The sequence below is a fragment of the Glycine soja genome, chromosome 8 (genome assembly GCF_004193775.1).
Source record: "Glycine soja cultivar W05 chromosome 8, ASM419377v2, whole genome shotgun sequence".
NCBI classification, from domain to species: domain Eukaryota; kingdom Viridiplantae; phylum Streptophyta; class Magnoliopsida; order Fabales; family Fabaceae; genus Glycine; species Glycine soja.
This window is the reverse complement of record NC_041009.1, coordinates 2,883,608-2,899,801: the sequence shown is the minus strand read 5'-3', so window position 1 is coordinate 2,899,801 and position 16,194 is coordinate 2,883,608. Positions and strand designations below refer to the sequence as shown.

Sequence of the window (16,194 nt, the reverse complement as noted above, 5' to 3'; positions counted from 1 at the left end):
AGGAGAAGGGAAAGAAAGTGAGAGAAATCGAAGCACTGAACAAGCCTGAAACGATTACAATGTTGTTGTTAGCACTGCTGTTCTTGGGACCCATCAACTACATTACAAGAAAGAATTTTCATTTTTCAATAATAGGACCCATCGAGGGATATGAATTCTTTCTTTGAACATTGTTTTGTTAATTTCATTCACTAGCTTCATGCCTTTTTGTTTTTTCTAGTAAAGAGTAATGCAGTTTAATAAAAAAATAATTTTGAAACGTACAAAAAAAATATAATTTTAAGTACACATTTATTACACATGATCACTTTGGTAAAATCATTGTCAACTTAATCTTCAAATTAATATCTTTGGCAGGTATTTAACTTTTGCCCATGACATCTTAGTCACATAAGAGAAGAGAGTTGATACACTTTAAACCTATGTAAACTAGATACACACTTACGGATGAAAACGAACAGAACGGATACGAGTAGTAATCATTTGCGCGCCCATTACCTGTGCAGGTACTCTTAAATAGATAACCTACAGATTTTTTTTTTATTTTTTATATCCGCGTGTATCTGTGAATATTAAAAAATAAAAAAAAGTTTTAAAACAGTTTAAAAATATTTTTATTATAATTTTTATTTATTCTATTATTTTATTTTAAAAAACTAGTTTTAATATTTCCAACAAAAAATACTCAAATATTCTACACAATTAGAAATATCCATGAATAATTCTTAAAAAATATAAAAAATAACAATTTTATTGTGAGCTCCAAACAAAATTATCCTCCAAAATATAAACTCAACTAAAATTATACGAAGATATAAGTCCAAAAAATTATATTCCAAAAAATAAGTATAAATAAAATATACATATAAAACTATTTTAGTATTTTAATATTACTGAGTAACATATACCCGTAAATAAGGGTACCATGATACCCATCTTCACTCATTAACAAATGAGTAGTGAAAATACTCAGTAATGGGAGTGTGACATTTTATGTCAACTCTATACACATGGCAATACTACAATATTCAAAAGAATAAGTGTTTTTTTTTATAAAAAAAAATTAAGTTATACCCTACACGTTACTGATCATTCAATAACTTGATAGCTGTCAAGTTACTTTTATATATATTATTCTTTTTTTATAAAAAAATTACTTGTTAGACGTTTGAGATTTTATCTTCCTTTGAAGTTATTAAATTACACTAATTTAAAGATATATTAAATATTTTAAACTAGTTTTGAATTAATAAAAAAGTTTCTGAGCATTGCATTATGTTTATAACGTATAAATACTTTTCAGTATCAACGATAGTTTTGCAACGATTATTTACAAAAGAATAGTATTTGTTAGTGTAAGATTATTTTGTTCTGTTTTATTTGAAAGAACGATTATTTTATTTAACATCCGAGGTCCCCGAATTTTGACTCGCGATTCTGTAACCGTTAATTTATTTATTTTTTTAAGACAAAGTGCTTAATAAAAAAAAAATATTTAAAATCATAAACTTCTAACTAATTCAAATAACAAGAAATCCAAATAGATTTTGATTGCTTTTTGTATAACTATGATTTGTGCGAAAAATAGTACTTAAGTGGAGGCTCATTGTCAGAGACTTAGGAGACAGCATTTTCTCCATTACCTTAACAACTGTTTATCCTACCGTTAAAAAAGTCTGCACGGGAATATTTTTTAATGAAAATTAATGATTAATTTTTTGAAATATTGATATTTATTTAAAGAATTAATTTTTTTAATATTTTTTTTCAATATGCATGGGTCACAAATCGATTCCATAATCACACACAAGAATATTAGTAAGGGTTGAATTCTTTACAATATATGCGAAAAATGTTTTATGGAAAAGAATGAAATTATTTGAATATATTTTATGCCTTAAAAAAAATTAAACTTACGCTATGGTGCACAGAAAAAAAAAAAAAGAGAGAGAGAGAGAGTATATGTACGTAGGTCAAAATAGACAACTTCTTATATACGTACCCCTTGACTTTTCAAGAATTAATAACTGTGATCATAAGATGTTTTTTTTTTTAAAAGGTCATAAGATGGTTAATTATAGGTATTATTATCCTTTATTTTGGTAACACATTTAACAATGTTAAATATATATTAAATATTAAAAATTAAAATATATTCTTAAGTAAAAAAAAATATTTATATGTTACCAAGCAAATGAAATGATCACATTCTTCTCCCAAACTGTACGAGCGATTTTAGTATGTTCATTTGGTTCTTGACCAATTTTTCCGGTTCAAGAATGGTTATCAATCAAAGCTGTTTTGAGGGTTATTAAGACCAAATGATAGGCCGGTTCGATAGGATTTTGATAATCATGTTATATACGTATTATTTTTTTATCAGTCGTTAATTTATTAAATTTTTTTAGTGGAAAAATCAAATCTGTCACTTTTTTTTTTCTTTAATCAAACCCAACTTTATATCTCGGCGAATTCTGTGGTGGACTGCCAAATGACCTGGTATTGTAGGTAAACATGGCGCTTACCAGTTTGCTACAATATTAAAAAAGTTTTCAAAATTTGCAAAATGGTCCCATGTCCTTCAACAGTTCAACATCGCTCTTCGTCTCTCCCCTTCTCAGTTTCTGTCATTTGTTTCTTCCAACCCTTCATACCCATTCTTACATTCCTCCTAAGCTGATTTTTTTTAGATAAGTTTTAAAACTGTGCATGTATGCTATGCTTTCTTAGCTTATGTTGCTGCATTCATCCTCCAAAACTGTCATTTAATTTTATCTTCTTCTCACATAACACTTAACAGTAGCTTTATGTCCTGTTTTTTGAATTCATCGATAAACACTTGAATGATAAGAAATAAAATTCATGAATCAGTTTCATCCAAACCATTCACAAGACAGTTTATTACATTAAAAAGAGGAAAGCGATTTTAAGAAGAACAATTGCCATGCCCCACTGTATGTTAGTTCAATAAAGGTTACACCCCCCCCCCCCCCCCCCCACACACACACACACAAATCATAATCTTTGCACATAGTTGATTCAAATGATGTAGACCAAATTGGGGTTTTCAATCCCATAGCTGAGACACCTATTAAACATTGAATCAAGTCCTGAAAAACATAAGAATTTCCTTAATCGTTTCATCCCAATTTGGTATTTGACGGGTGACATTTGGAAGGGGGATGTGGAAACAACACTTGACAGTGAGAGGAACTATGCACCAGCTCACACATTAACCCTTGACGGCGCCGTTAAGTGCCTTGAGGGATGGTTACCCCCATGTAACCTTCCGGACCTGCCGCCGACAGCCATGACTAGCCGTGATGATGGCGGATGAGCAAAAGGGCTGAATCTGTGAACAGTGAACAACCTATCTGCGACGACTTTCTTCTCTTTTAGGGTTTCACTTACCCAAATCAATAATCAGATTTAGAAGCCAAACACTTACAACCAATACCTCCACCCAAGTCAAAATCCCAAAATTGGCACGCACCTCAAGCCAATTGTATCAGCTCAAAGCAATATTCCACGACATCAAACAAAATCCTTGCTCCGATCTTCATCCTCGAACCGCTTTTGCCCTAATAAACCAAAATAAAATTTACAAAACCATCCACCTGTGGCTTTTATACGTGGACCAAATTGCAAATTCCTTAAATATTACTGAATAAGTATCCGATATTTGTACTCATTCCATCTCAACACCCTGTTATATATGTATATTAATTAACTTACAATTTAAACAAATCATAAATAATTATATGGTCCAAAGTTATAACTTTTTATTAATTAGAATTATTTATTAATAATTTAATAGGATGATTAAAATCACCAATTTATAAAAATAGGAAGACAAAATATTATAATTAAAATTCAAGAGACCAAAATGATAAATTTAAAAAATTAGAAGATAAAAATTACAATTTTGAAAAAAAATAATTATCATATATAGAGAGCTACCGTTCACTTCTCACACTCTCACATAACGGGGTTTTGTCTCCCACCAACCCATATTTTTCGCGCGGATTTCCTTTGGGTTAGTATATTATTCCTTTCATTAAAAGACTACATCCAACAATTCTACAATGTATTATATAAAAGAAGAAGAAAAATCTCTAATCAATAGAATGTTTTTAAGTTTAATAAAAAAAATATTATTAATTAATTAAAAATATCCTTAATATGACTAAGACAATTATTATAAAAATTAATAAGTTTAATATATATAATTACGATTAAATAAGAGTGTAAATTTATTATTGTATATATATTATTATTATTAATAAGCTTCTTTTTTTTCGTTTTCCTGTAGATATTTTTGTAATTTTATTATACAGTACACTCATGAATCATTTTGTAACCAAAAAAATACAGCACAATCATTTAACCTTTTACGCGTAATCATATTTCCAAGTTTTTTCCTTCAAAAACATGAATATTTTTTTTTTCTTCCTATGCTTTTATACGTTATTATTACTAGTATTAAGCAATGTTTCAACTTTCAAGGGCAAGTAGTAAAAGTAATATTACTACTACAAGACCCATAATGATAATAGGAATTGCAATTAATTAACTAATGACAAAAACAAAGCTCATAAACCTGACATGAACCTAATTAGCAGTTAATTGTATGATAATAGATAGATTCAATTCTTTTTCTCTCATTTTTTTTTTTGTCGTTTACTTTTGTTTTTTCCTTGCAGATCTCTTCTTTATCTTTCTTAAGTTGTCACTTTTGTTGTATTTGGTATTCTTGGTTAATTTTCTCTTTGTTGGCCTCTCCAATGCATCTTCAACTTTTTGTTTTTCTTTTCTTCACGAGAATCCAAGAAAGCAAAGCAGCATAAGAGCCAAGAAAATCTGGAACTTGTTACGGTCACTGTTTTTTTTTTTTTACTTTTTTGTTTTAGGCGCATGAAAATTTGGCTTTTTGAGAGACACTGTTCGTTCCATCATTTTCTTTGATTAATGCTCCCGCTTTCCACCCTCACTGTCTCACCTTCCTTCCCTGCGCTACCAAAGGCGCATCTTAGCTTTTTGGCGCACACTAGCACGTTCTACAAAGCATATATAGCAAAAATATAAATTATACGCAGTTTTAGTTTTTTTTTTCTTTTAATATTATATATGTGTCAAATATTAACTTACTGATTATTAATGTCTACAAATTTGACTAATTATATTTAATAGTCTCTCTTTCTAACTATACATTTTCTAATGTATTAGTTTTGCTATTTTTTAATTATTTATTTTAATATATATTTCTTTTTTCCATAGAGACTTCAAATGTTATTCATTGAAAGTAAGCATCGATGGATAAAATCATTATGGATAAAGCTTAGGGTTTAAAAATCTGCATGATCATTTTATAGTAAATTATAATTATAATAATTCTACATTATTAACAATTAATTTTCATGTAACATACAATCTTCTATTTTTAAAGAAAAAATAGATAAAATAAGGAAAGTATGCCGGGTACTTTCTGTGGGTTGTCGGAGTAGTTGGCCACAAAAAGATTCACAAAATTTATAAAAAACTAAAAAGGAATCACAACCTTCAAAGATTTTTTTTTTTTAATGTAGAATAAAGCAGAAACAGTTGAGCATTTTCTTATGCAAACCACATCCTCGTTCATTGTTTAATGTTAGCACTTCCCTGTCTTCTTTTTTTTTTATATATAATTTTTTTTAGCTCCCTTAAATGTAATTGGCCAACACTACATAACAGAGCAAAGAGAAAAGCTTCCTTCAATGTAGTTGTGATTCTTCAATACCATATATTCTCTTTCTCTTTCTTGATTTGTGTTGTGAAACAGTTAAAAGTGGTCTTGATGTCTGAGGCATTGGAAGAGGTTGTTCCTTCAATGAAAGGAGGGTGTGAAGAAGAAGGGTTGAACCTGAAGGCTACTGAGCTGAGGCTTGGGTTGCCAGGGTGTGAGTCACCAGAGAGGGAGGGTGTGTTTAAGAGTGTGGTGGTGTCTGGGGCCAAGAGGGGTTTCTCTGATGCCATTGATGGAAACTGGAATGGTGGAGGATCTGAAAAAGATGCCGCTGCCTTGTTTTCTCCAACTTCAAGGGGTGCTGTTAGTGTTAGTGTTAGTGCTGCCAAGTCTCTCACTCTCACTGCAACAGACTGCACCAACCAACCAACTGCTTTGGGTGCTTCTGTTCTCAAGGAAACTGTTCCACACTCTCCAAAACCATTACATGAGAATAAGCCCCAGATTTCTGCTCCAGCTGCAAAGTAAATACTTTACTTCACTTTCTCCTTGCTATGTAGTATTAGATGACTGTGTCTGTGTGTGTTTCATATTTAGTTTTTCTTGTCTACTTTTGTTTAGCTTCTTAGGTTGTTGATGTTGGTTCTGCCTTCATGAAAGTATTTTATTTATTTGTCTTGTCTCTATTTAGTGTTTATAGTTTCTCTGTGTGTTTTTAGCTAGTTGGGAGCAAGATGTTTCTTTTCGTGTTGAGTGATTGGGTAGGCATGCAGATGATTCAGAAGAAGAGGAAAGTTCCTTTTTTTTTTTCCTCTTTTTGTTTAGTCTTTAATCGAGCCTAATATGTAACTGACCTTAGCTAGTGGATAAAGCTGCTTTGTTGTTGTTGTTTATATTTTTATCAGTTGGAATTTAAACTTAAATGAATCAACTCAGGCTGATTACTCTCATGTTAGCCTCCAGTGTTAAACAAAGTGTTATTACTTGTGTTCTTTGTAATTTAGAGGATATTCCTTCTATGTTATTAATCATCGTATAGTTACTTTGTTTGTTCCATTATTTTTCTCCTGTGTCTTGGTTGTCTATGATCTTCTTGTTATGGTATGTGATTTGGGATTTGAGCTCCTCCAATTATCATTTTCTGTGGTTCCTGATCCTGATGCTAAAAGATTTTGACCCTATAGATAAGGATACAAATCTCTATTAGCTAGATTCCTTTGTTTTGAAGAATTTAATCACTGGCTCTGAAAATTGAAAGTTTTTATGAATTTGGTGCCTATAATAGAGTAATTAAATAATGAATTGTTGTTATGTGAATCAGGGCGCAAGTTGTGGGATGGCCACCAATCCGTTCATTCAGGAAGAACTCAATGGCTTCTCAGCCTCAGAAGAATGATGCTGCTGCTGATGCAGAAGCCAAGTCTGGATGCCTTTATGTTAAAGTCAGCATGGAAGGCGCCCCATACTTGAGGAAAGTGGATCTGAATAGTTTTACCACTTACAAGGACCTCTCTTTGGCACTTGAAAAGATGTTTAGTTGTTTTACACTCAGTAAGTTCCTATGTTTAGCTCTTGGTTGGTGGCATGAATTTGTTTGTATAGTGTTTCAATGGCATAGACTCATATAACTGAATAATATGCATGTATTATTCTGATTATGTTTTATTAACAAGTTCAGGTCAATGTGGCTCATATGGGGTTTCTAGTCGGGAAAATTTAAGTGAAAGTAGATTGATGGATCTCCTTCATGGTTCAGAATATGTTCTTACCTATGAAGACAAGGATGGAGATTGGATGCTAGTTGGTGATGTTCCGTGGGAGTAAGTGCATTTTCTCACTTAATTTCAAGGAGAATGTTTCGGATTTTCACTAATTTGATAGACAGTCATTTCTAGGACATATCTGAAATGATCTTATTCTTCTTTTTAGGATGTTCACTGAGTCTTGCAAGAGGCTGAGGATAATGAAGAGTTCTGAAGCAATTGGGCTAGGTAGGTCCAACATTCGTTTTAATTAATCTGTTATACTCTGCTTTCGTTCATTCATATATAGATGTAGAATTGAGAAAACAGGAAAGTCATCATTCAAACTGGAAAACAGAATCCTGGTTTGACAAACACAATTGTACTCAATTGTTAATGCTTTGATTTTAGTTTCATGTTTCTTTAATTTTACGATTTTTTTTAGGGCAAGTTATGTATATATATATAACATTAAATTGATATACTGTGTTAAAAAAAATAGATTAATATGGTCTTGTTGCATATATTATTGGTCTTGACGACGATGCTTGGTTCAGACTTCAAATCCAAATAAATATCTAGATGATAATTTCAAGTTGGGAAAGGGGTAAAGATATCCAGAATTGCTACTATAGAGTTTATGGTCTCTATATTTTTTTTTCCTTTTTTGAAAGCTTTATTATGACAGTCATCTAAATTTGTGATTATTGCAGCACCTAGAGCCATGGAAAAGTGCAAAAGTCGCTACTAGCTAGTGCAATGCTGTATGCTTTTGTCTTCTAATCCTGAAAGATGGAAGACCACATTTAAGCATATAATACCTGAGTATTTCTTACGTATAATTCTATATACGAGATTGGGGTGTCCTAAACTTTTTAGTGGGCAATATATATTGATGACAGCATATTAGGTTTGTTGTAGTAGCCGTCTATATCATTGATGTAGATGTTTAAGGTTTTAGGTTGTTCTCCCACACTTCAGTTACAGTCATCAAGGCTTACCGTAGTATGTAAATTTTGCATTTCTGTGAGCGAGCATTTTGTTTGTCATGGCAAGCTAAGAAAAGAAATATCATACTTTCTTTATGTTCACTCTTACATGTAAAGTTAAATATTTATTTTAAATTAAGAGAAATTTTAAAAATTATCTCCATTCTCACTGTCACTTTTCTTGTTTTAAGAACTTGAATTATCTTTATCCTAAAAAAAAGAATTTGATTACCTTTATGTCATTCTTATTCCCTTAAATATTTTTTTTTAATTTCAATTTTAATTTGATTTAAAGTTCAAATCTTGATATATTGTATTAAATTAAAGAATTATCTTTGTAAGATAAATTAAACTTTAATATTGCTCTAATCATAATAAATAAAAAAGCTAAATTTAAATTTTAAAATTTGGATTTTGACATACTGTTAATAAAAATGTTGGTAGATAAAATAAATTTAACTTTTATTAATAGTATGTCAAAAATGTTTTAATACTACTCAAATCTTAATAAATTTTGTATTTTTTATTTTAAAAAAAGTTTAATATTGTTAAATTGATCTAATGGCAAAAATATAGGAAAGTCACTGATTTTTCTTTCTCAAATCATTGAATCCATTTTCATTTCCAAGCATCTACTGTATTTGGCCTCCATATCTACCTACCTCTTTCTCAGAAATTTCATCTTGTGCCATTATTTTTGTACTTCAGAAGGAAGCATCGTCAACCAAACCCTTGCTGCTTTCAGGTTCACCCTGTGCATCAGAAACATCTGATACAATTTCCCCTTGCTTGACAATTTCTTTTGAAGTTCTAGCTGCCGATGATATTTCAACTGTATTATGTATTTTCTTCCCCTCTTCCAAAAATGTAGCAATATCCTTATTTTTGCGAAAAGCCAATGCAAAAGGGTTTGTTGCAACATGGACAACCCCTTGGCCTATTTCAGAGTCCAATGCTGCAACATCTTCTTTCTTCATAGTCAATGTCAGTTGCCCTCTATTGATACGCAAAACTTGTACACTGACTTGTTGACCAACCTGCAATGATGAAATTCCTGTAAAATTCTCAAATCCCTCATCAGATTCCTCAGATATGGGCAGAAATTCTTCCTCCCCATCAGGAAGTGATATAAAAGAACCAGACCTTGCCAAATTCTTCAATGTACCCTTAAGGTCCTGCCCTTCAACAAATTTCGTGTTTTTCTTCACCTCATCTTTCCTTGGACCGGGCTTAACAGTGTCATTATTATTTTCACGCATAGAGAGAGAAATTCGCTGAGTTTCAGTGTTGACTTCAATTAGCTTCACCTTCACTTCTTGTCCTACAGAAACAACACTAGCAACATCTTTTACATAGCCGTCACTCAACTGAGAAACATGAACAAGGCCATCCGTGAAACCTCCAAAATCAATAAAGGCACCAAATAGTTGAATAGATTTTACTTTCCCAGTAAAAGTTGCCCCAGGAATCAAATCTTCATTCTTTACAGGAGCCATCTCACTTCTCCTAGCAGATCTTGGTCGTCTGGCGTCATACTTAGGAGATGAGTCTAGTTCCTCCACTGCTACTTCTGTTTCTGTGGTTGTTTTTGAAGTGGCAGAGGTTCTACATATTTTTTTATGAATCAGTATCTCCTTTTGTTATGTGGAAATAGTCCACTGGCAACAAATGGAGGAAACAAAAATCTCACAAGAGTTGATGATCCATGTTTTACAGAGCTCCTTGACAAACTTGGTGTTGTTAAAGAATTACTTTTCCTTCTCAAAAAGCAAGTTTCAGGAACAAGTGGAACATTGCCAACAGAGCATGGTATAACAGAATTCATGTTGGCTTGAAATGCAAAACTTTGTTATATTCCCGAATGAGTTCGTCACATGTCACCTTCACAGAACATATGAAAGATGAGAAAAAATCAGATCATGTAAGTAACAAGATACGCCTAAGTGGTCACTATATAAAAATACACAACAATTTTGCACAGAAACAGGAAATCACCTAGCATGTACACTTTTGGAAAAACAAGAATCACATGATGCAATTTGCTCCTCATATCAGCATTAATGTCCATACAAACACATCCGTAGTTCATCAGGAAACATAATAAAATATTTCTCATATTATCAATAAGAATAGAAATAGTGCACATCTAAGTTCACATCTTCATGAAAATTGCCCAGACAAATATGGCCAACGAATTGGAGTATATATGAAAAATGTCAGGAACATATTATGAATCAGGATTTCCATTCAGTGTACTCAGGTTAACTTAGTGAACGCTGTTTATGAAGATATAAACTAAATGGTTTACTCTCTCGCACTGGCCACTACACATATTGGTTCTATTCATTTTATCACTTCATTCATGCACATTGATTAGAAGTGTTCAAGCCCTTACCCCAATTATTTATCAGCCCTTACCCCAATTATTTATCTCGCCTTGCTTAGAGGAGCTGAAATTTCTATGTAGGCATTTTGGCAAAACTACTCTGCGGCAAATTTTAACAATCTTATTTTGATTTCATTAATCTTAATGTCACCAAGATTATTGTCTATAGACTCTAGAACACAAAATATTTCAACCTATGAGTATTGGCATTTCAATCACAACGTAACGTAATACTACTATAAGAAACACATGCTGAAATTACGGAGGAGGATTGTCTAAAGGAAAATTAACTTCAATGAATCAATTCAAGCATAGGGTGGAACAAGAATGCTCCAAAAAGAAATTTGTAACAGGAAGAAGTGAGTCCAATAGTTCAAACACCTAGGGATAACAGATTTCTACAAATTATCTAACAATACAAGAATTGGTTTGGTCGAACCGTCAAAGCAGAGTATGTACCTCGGAGGCATAAAAAACTTTGGTACAAAAACGGTAAAAATGTTATCTTATCGACAAAGAGTGGAACGTGGAAGGAGGGAAATGAAAGACGAGGCTTTAAATCCTTATCTTGTGCCACTCCACTCCAAATGACACAAACAAAAACAATGATGAAACTGTTCGGCTCGCTTCACAGCCGAGCCGAGCCACACTGAGCTTTCCGCGGGTAAAGATTTGTAGGGCTCGAAGCCCAAAACATAGCTGAGCCCATAAATAGATTGGGTTCATGTTTGGGCTAAACCTTTATTATCTATATTTAATTTTATGTAAAAAGTAAAACTCTAACTTAACACACCCCATAACTTCTCTAATATCATTAAAGCATTAATAACCACTTCCCATAAAAAGAATATTTTTAATTTCTATACACGAATGAACTTTAGAAATGATTTTAAAGTAATTATTATAACAATTTAATTTATATGAACTGTCATGATAAAACCTTTGACATAGTATGTCTTCACTACACAATTGTTGTCTCTAGTTCAATATCATAGAATGTGTGATATTATAATTAACATTTGATGGTTTTTTTCAAGACCAGGAGACTTGAGCAATCTGTGAACCATAATGAGCTCTTCTTGGCCATGCACAAAAGAGGTTTGCCAAGTAGTTGATAAATGTTCTAATAGAACATTCATAAATTATTGATCATACATAATGTTTTTATACAACTTGATTATCAAATAAAATAAGTACGTATCTTACTATGTTATGATTATTTTATTTGGGAGATATAAATGCTGGTTGGTGAAGCCTCCATAGGTAGGACGCAGGAGGTGGATGGGTCAACCAAGCTTGGCTTTGATTTTCATGCTATAATTTTTCATGAGGTCACAAATCACAATTCTATACCCTCATCTATATTGACACATTTTGTCACCTTCAGATAGATGTATACAGAGCGACACACCCCACCATTTCATAAGCAAATGCATCATCAGAAAGGAAGTACAGGTTAATTATATGAAGCTAAACAATCAAATTGTAGACTAAGTCGCAAAGCCAATCAAGCGCATAAAGAATTTGCTAGAATCAAAAGCTTACTTGGATGGATAAATCGATTTTAAGTGGGAATGTTGAATAGTAAACTTGATATAGCTCAATATTACATGAGAATTAATGGGAAAAAGAGCAAATTTAGAGAAATATCTAGCATCTAAAAATGATTAAAATTATTCACCAATGTGTGATGGTACTTCACATTTACAAAGTACAAAGTATAAATAGAAATGAAGTTCCCCACTTTTTAACGAGACAAAATGTAAGAATCACTAACAGTTGCAAGAGTTATCTTCCCACTACTCTTCTCCTTGATAAGCCTATACTCTCTCAAATTTTTAAAAGTCTCCATTTCTAATTCTTATTGGCTAACTTCAGGGGAGGTAGAAGAGCAAGTAAAGGGAGGCGCGGGGACGTGGATACCATGTTCTCTAAGTTTGTGATTTTTTTTTTCAATGCTTGTGTGTTCATTAGATAAACTCATTACTTAGTCTCAGTAGTAATTCAATTTTTCTCGTAATTTTTACTAGGTGATCTTTTCACTTTTATGTAACATATATTTGGTCTAATCTTGGTCGCTTATCTGGCTCCCAAGTCCCATCCCATGGAAAATATTTTTTTTATCAGCAAAAACAGATTTTATTTACTTTGGTACAAGGGTACCATATCTCATATATGGTAAATTAGTAAAATAATATATAACCTTTCCCTCCCAAGCTGCAGTTACAAAAGTCACAAAACTACTCCTATCAATTTAAAATCCGGATAAACAAAGTATCTGTTATAAATCTGAATCCTAGCAATTACCCTAGAGGAGCTATAAGGTTAGCTTAGTGAAAGGAATAAGAGAGATTGTAAGTTTGAATTTTTTTTCACTAACAAAAATTAACGACTAACATGGATAGGTAAAAAAAAATCGTGCAGTCCTGTATAATTACCAAACCTACTGTAACCCTTTCAAACATTATTGGCAATATAAATCAGTCATAAAAAGGCTGAGAAAAACCTTTCATTTTACTTGATAAAGCCATAGAATATTATTTTAAGATAATCCATTAATGAAAGATAGCTAGTAAGATTCAAACCCAAAATTTTGTATCATGGCTGATGGTCTGGATGCTGTCGATCGAGCCAACCATATATATTGTCATCTTCCTACACTATTGGTTTCGGTTTTCATTGATTTACCTAACCCACTTAACTGAATTTAAGAAGCAATTAACAGTTTCCGATTATATATTTTACGTAACTAGAGGTACTTTCTGTCATTCTCCTACCATTTTAGAAAAATATTTTACTTTTAACTCCCACAAACACATTCTTAATTACCCAGCTAAAAAAAGGTTAAGCCACATGCAATGCAATATAAGAGAAACGACATAAACAAATTACAAGACAAGATATTGGAAGCTAGAAAATTTAATAATAGTGAGATCACATGGATGCATGGAAGCAAATCTTTATGAGAAGTATACATATTATATAATAAAATATATGAAAATACGAAATTACATAAAATAAGACTTTATTTTCTAAGTATAAAAGAGTTCACTTGAATAAAAGGTTCATATTCGTTTCACTGTTATCATAAACATTTTCAACTCAAAACGAAGTCGTTCAAGTTTACAAAAAAACTCAAGTTACGAAGCATAATAAAATAACATATTCAGAACATCATGTGTTTAAAATAGAAACACATGTCCCAATGTCACATCCTATCAGAGCATTATGTCCTGACGTTCTCCAGCACGAGGTTCCTTAAAATAATTCACATATCCATCTGCTTCCACGAACACAAGGTTTGAGATTACCACATGATTTAAACACAAATAGCACACAGAGAGAGTTATCACATTCCTAAACATATAGAGATAAAAGAAAGCACGTATATACATATAATATAAGTATAACAAGCTCAACTTACCACAGTTTGCATCATTTTATCACTTATTGCATAACGTCACTTGTCCCCAAGGATTTAATCACAAATCACATTTCACACTTTCACATTAATCATGTGTTCAAAACAACACATCTTTAGTACAACACAACATCTCACACTCATACAATTCATTACCCACTATTACGTAATAAGTCACAATGATCATTACAATGCAACAAATACACTAAGACTCAATCATATATGCAATGTGGTATCATGTTAATGAAAAACAACACTAGGGCGCCTAGGAGTACATAACAAGACACACCACAGAATGAGTATGTCAGGTCACTCTCATTAAGTGAAATCATAAGGTGATAAGTTAGGATCACTCTATTTTGCGAGAATGCTTCAACCATATGGGATCAACATAGGCTTAAAGGAGCACTCAAACTGAGTGTATTTACCCTAATGCCTAGACTTTGAAGAATCTGTTACGGTCTCACCTTCCTGATTCAGGTCTAACCCTTAAAACAATTTTTACATACAAATATTGCTCATGAATTATATAATACCCACGACCTCACACTTATTTTCAAAACACAATGTGCTACAATTTAACACCTCAAGTTCTTAATTTGGAACCCTACACTTTTCTTTTAATACCTCACACATTACGCTACAATTTAATGCCTTAGGTTTCTAACTTGAAACCCTACACTTTTCTTTTAACATCTCGCGCATAAACACCTTTTTCAAGGTAAACACTAGTCGAGTTATTGTATAATTCACAACTCAAACACACAAGTAATATCACATCAAGTATTAACCACACACTTATTCACAACCATATCCCATGTTCGCAATTTAACACCTCCCAACGTCATAATCCATTATCACATATTCTCAAGTATCTCACAAATTAACACGTGTTCAACTTGTCACTTATATTCAATCTCAATCACAATTCATAATATACAAATAGTATTACATGTATAAACAAACGGTATATAAATAACTAAACACACAAATATTCTAATCATGAATTTACAAACTAAAATATAATCAAACAAAACTATGCCAAGGATTCACTAAAACTTTCAAAGAACCTTATAATTAAATAAACTTTGACCAATTTTAAAGAATAACAGTATGAAACAATATATAAATTCATACTAAATATTAAAGCTAAAACAATAATCGAGAATGTCATTCTGTTAGCCTATTCTAATTCCAAATTATAATATTAATTCCAAACTATATATAAAAAAAACCCCTAAAAAGCACGAAAAGGAAAAAAAATACAAAATCAATATCTCAATTACAGTAAATCTCTCCTTACTTAATTTCATCAATTTATGCTAATTAGAAGAAAAAAAACTCAATTTTTAGGGTTCACACTCAACACAAGAACATATCAATTTTACAGCAATTTCGCATCGGGATATCAATTGGTTCATCAAACATATATAAGTCACAATTATAGTTGTAAAAATAGAATCAAAATTTCATAAACACCCCAAAATTCATCTAAATTGATCATCTAAGGATCTCTACACATATTCTCATTACACTCAACCGTGAATAACTCATCTCTTACCTCTAAGCGGACTCAAGTGTGTAGTCCGACAACGATAGTGGTATCTCTAGTGGTTTCTTAAGATTCTTTAAGTTTTTCCTCTGGTTGTTCTGCTAGGATTTCCAAGCATGAGAGAGAAGGAGATTAGAGCCTCAATTTCACTATCTCCGTGTGAGAGGAGTTTCTCTCCTTACATACATTATTTTACAAATCTCAATGGTAAAAATGTGCAAAAATGAGTTTCCAACCTGGTGTCCAAATTTAAGAATGATCCAATTGTTAACGATTCTGGTATCATAGTTTTATTAGGACAAATCTGAGTGTATACGAAAAAAAGAAAGTTTTGGAAGAAGAATAAGAGAGAATAAATTTGAGAGAAGAAAAGAGCATATAA

General features: G+C 31.8%; 2 protein-coding genes across 2 annotated transcripts; one reads left to right on the top strand and one right to left on the bottom strand.

Moving 5' to 3' along the window:
* Positions 1-5,620: 5,620 nt before the first annotated feature.
* LOC114421155 (auxin-responsive protein IAA27-like) lies at positions 5,621-8,610 on the top strand. Its single transcript, XM_028386966.1, has 5 exons — positions 5,621-6,246; positions 7,044-7,273; positions 7,401-7,542; positions 7,652-7,713; positions 8,178-8,610. Exons 1-5 carry the CDS (start codon positions 5,645-5,647, stop codon positions 8,213-8,215), a joined length of 1,074 nt encoding a protein of 357 aa, XP_028242767.1. The 5' UTR covers positions 5,621-5,644; the 3' UTR covers positions 8,216-8,610.
* Positions 8,611-9,026: 416 nt separating this feature from the next.
* On the bottom strand, positions 9,027-11,396 carry LOC114424279 (30S Ribosomal protein S1-like). The gene is made up of 2 exons (XM_028391114.1): positions 11,299-11,396; positions 9,027-10,334 (listed from the first exon to the last, which is right to left on the bottom strand). The coding sequence occupies exon 2, from the start codon at positions 9,947-9,949 to the stop codon at positions 9,158-9,160; it is 792 nt and encodes a 263-aa protein (XP_028246915.1). The 5' UTR covers positions 9,950-10,334; positions 11,299-11,396; the 3' UTR covers positions 9,027-9,157.
* Between the last annotated feature and the right edge of the window lie 4,798 nt (positions 11,397-16,194).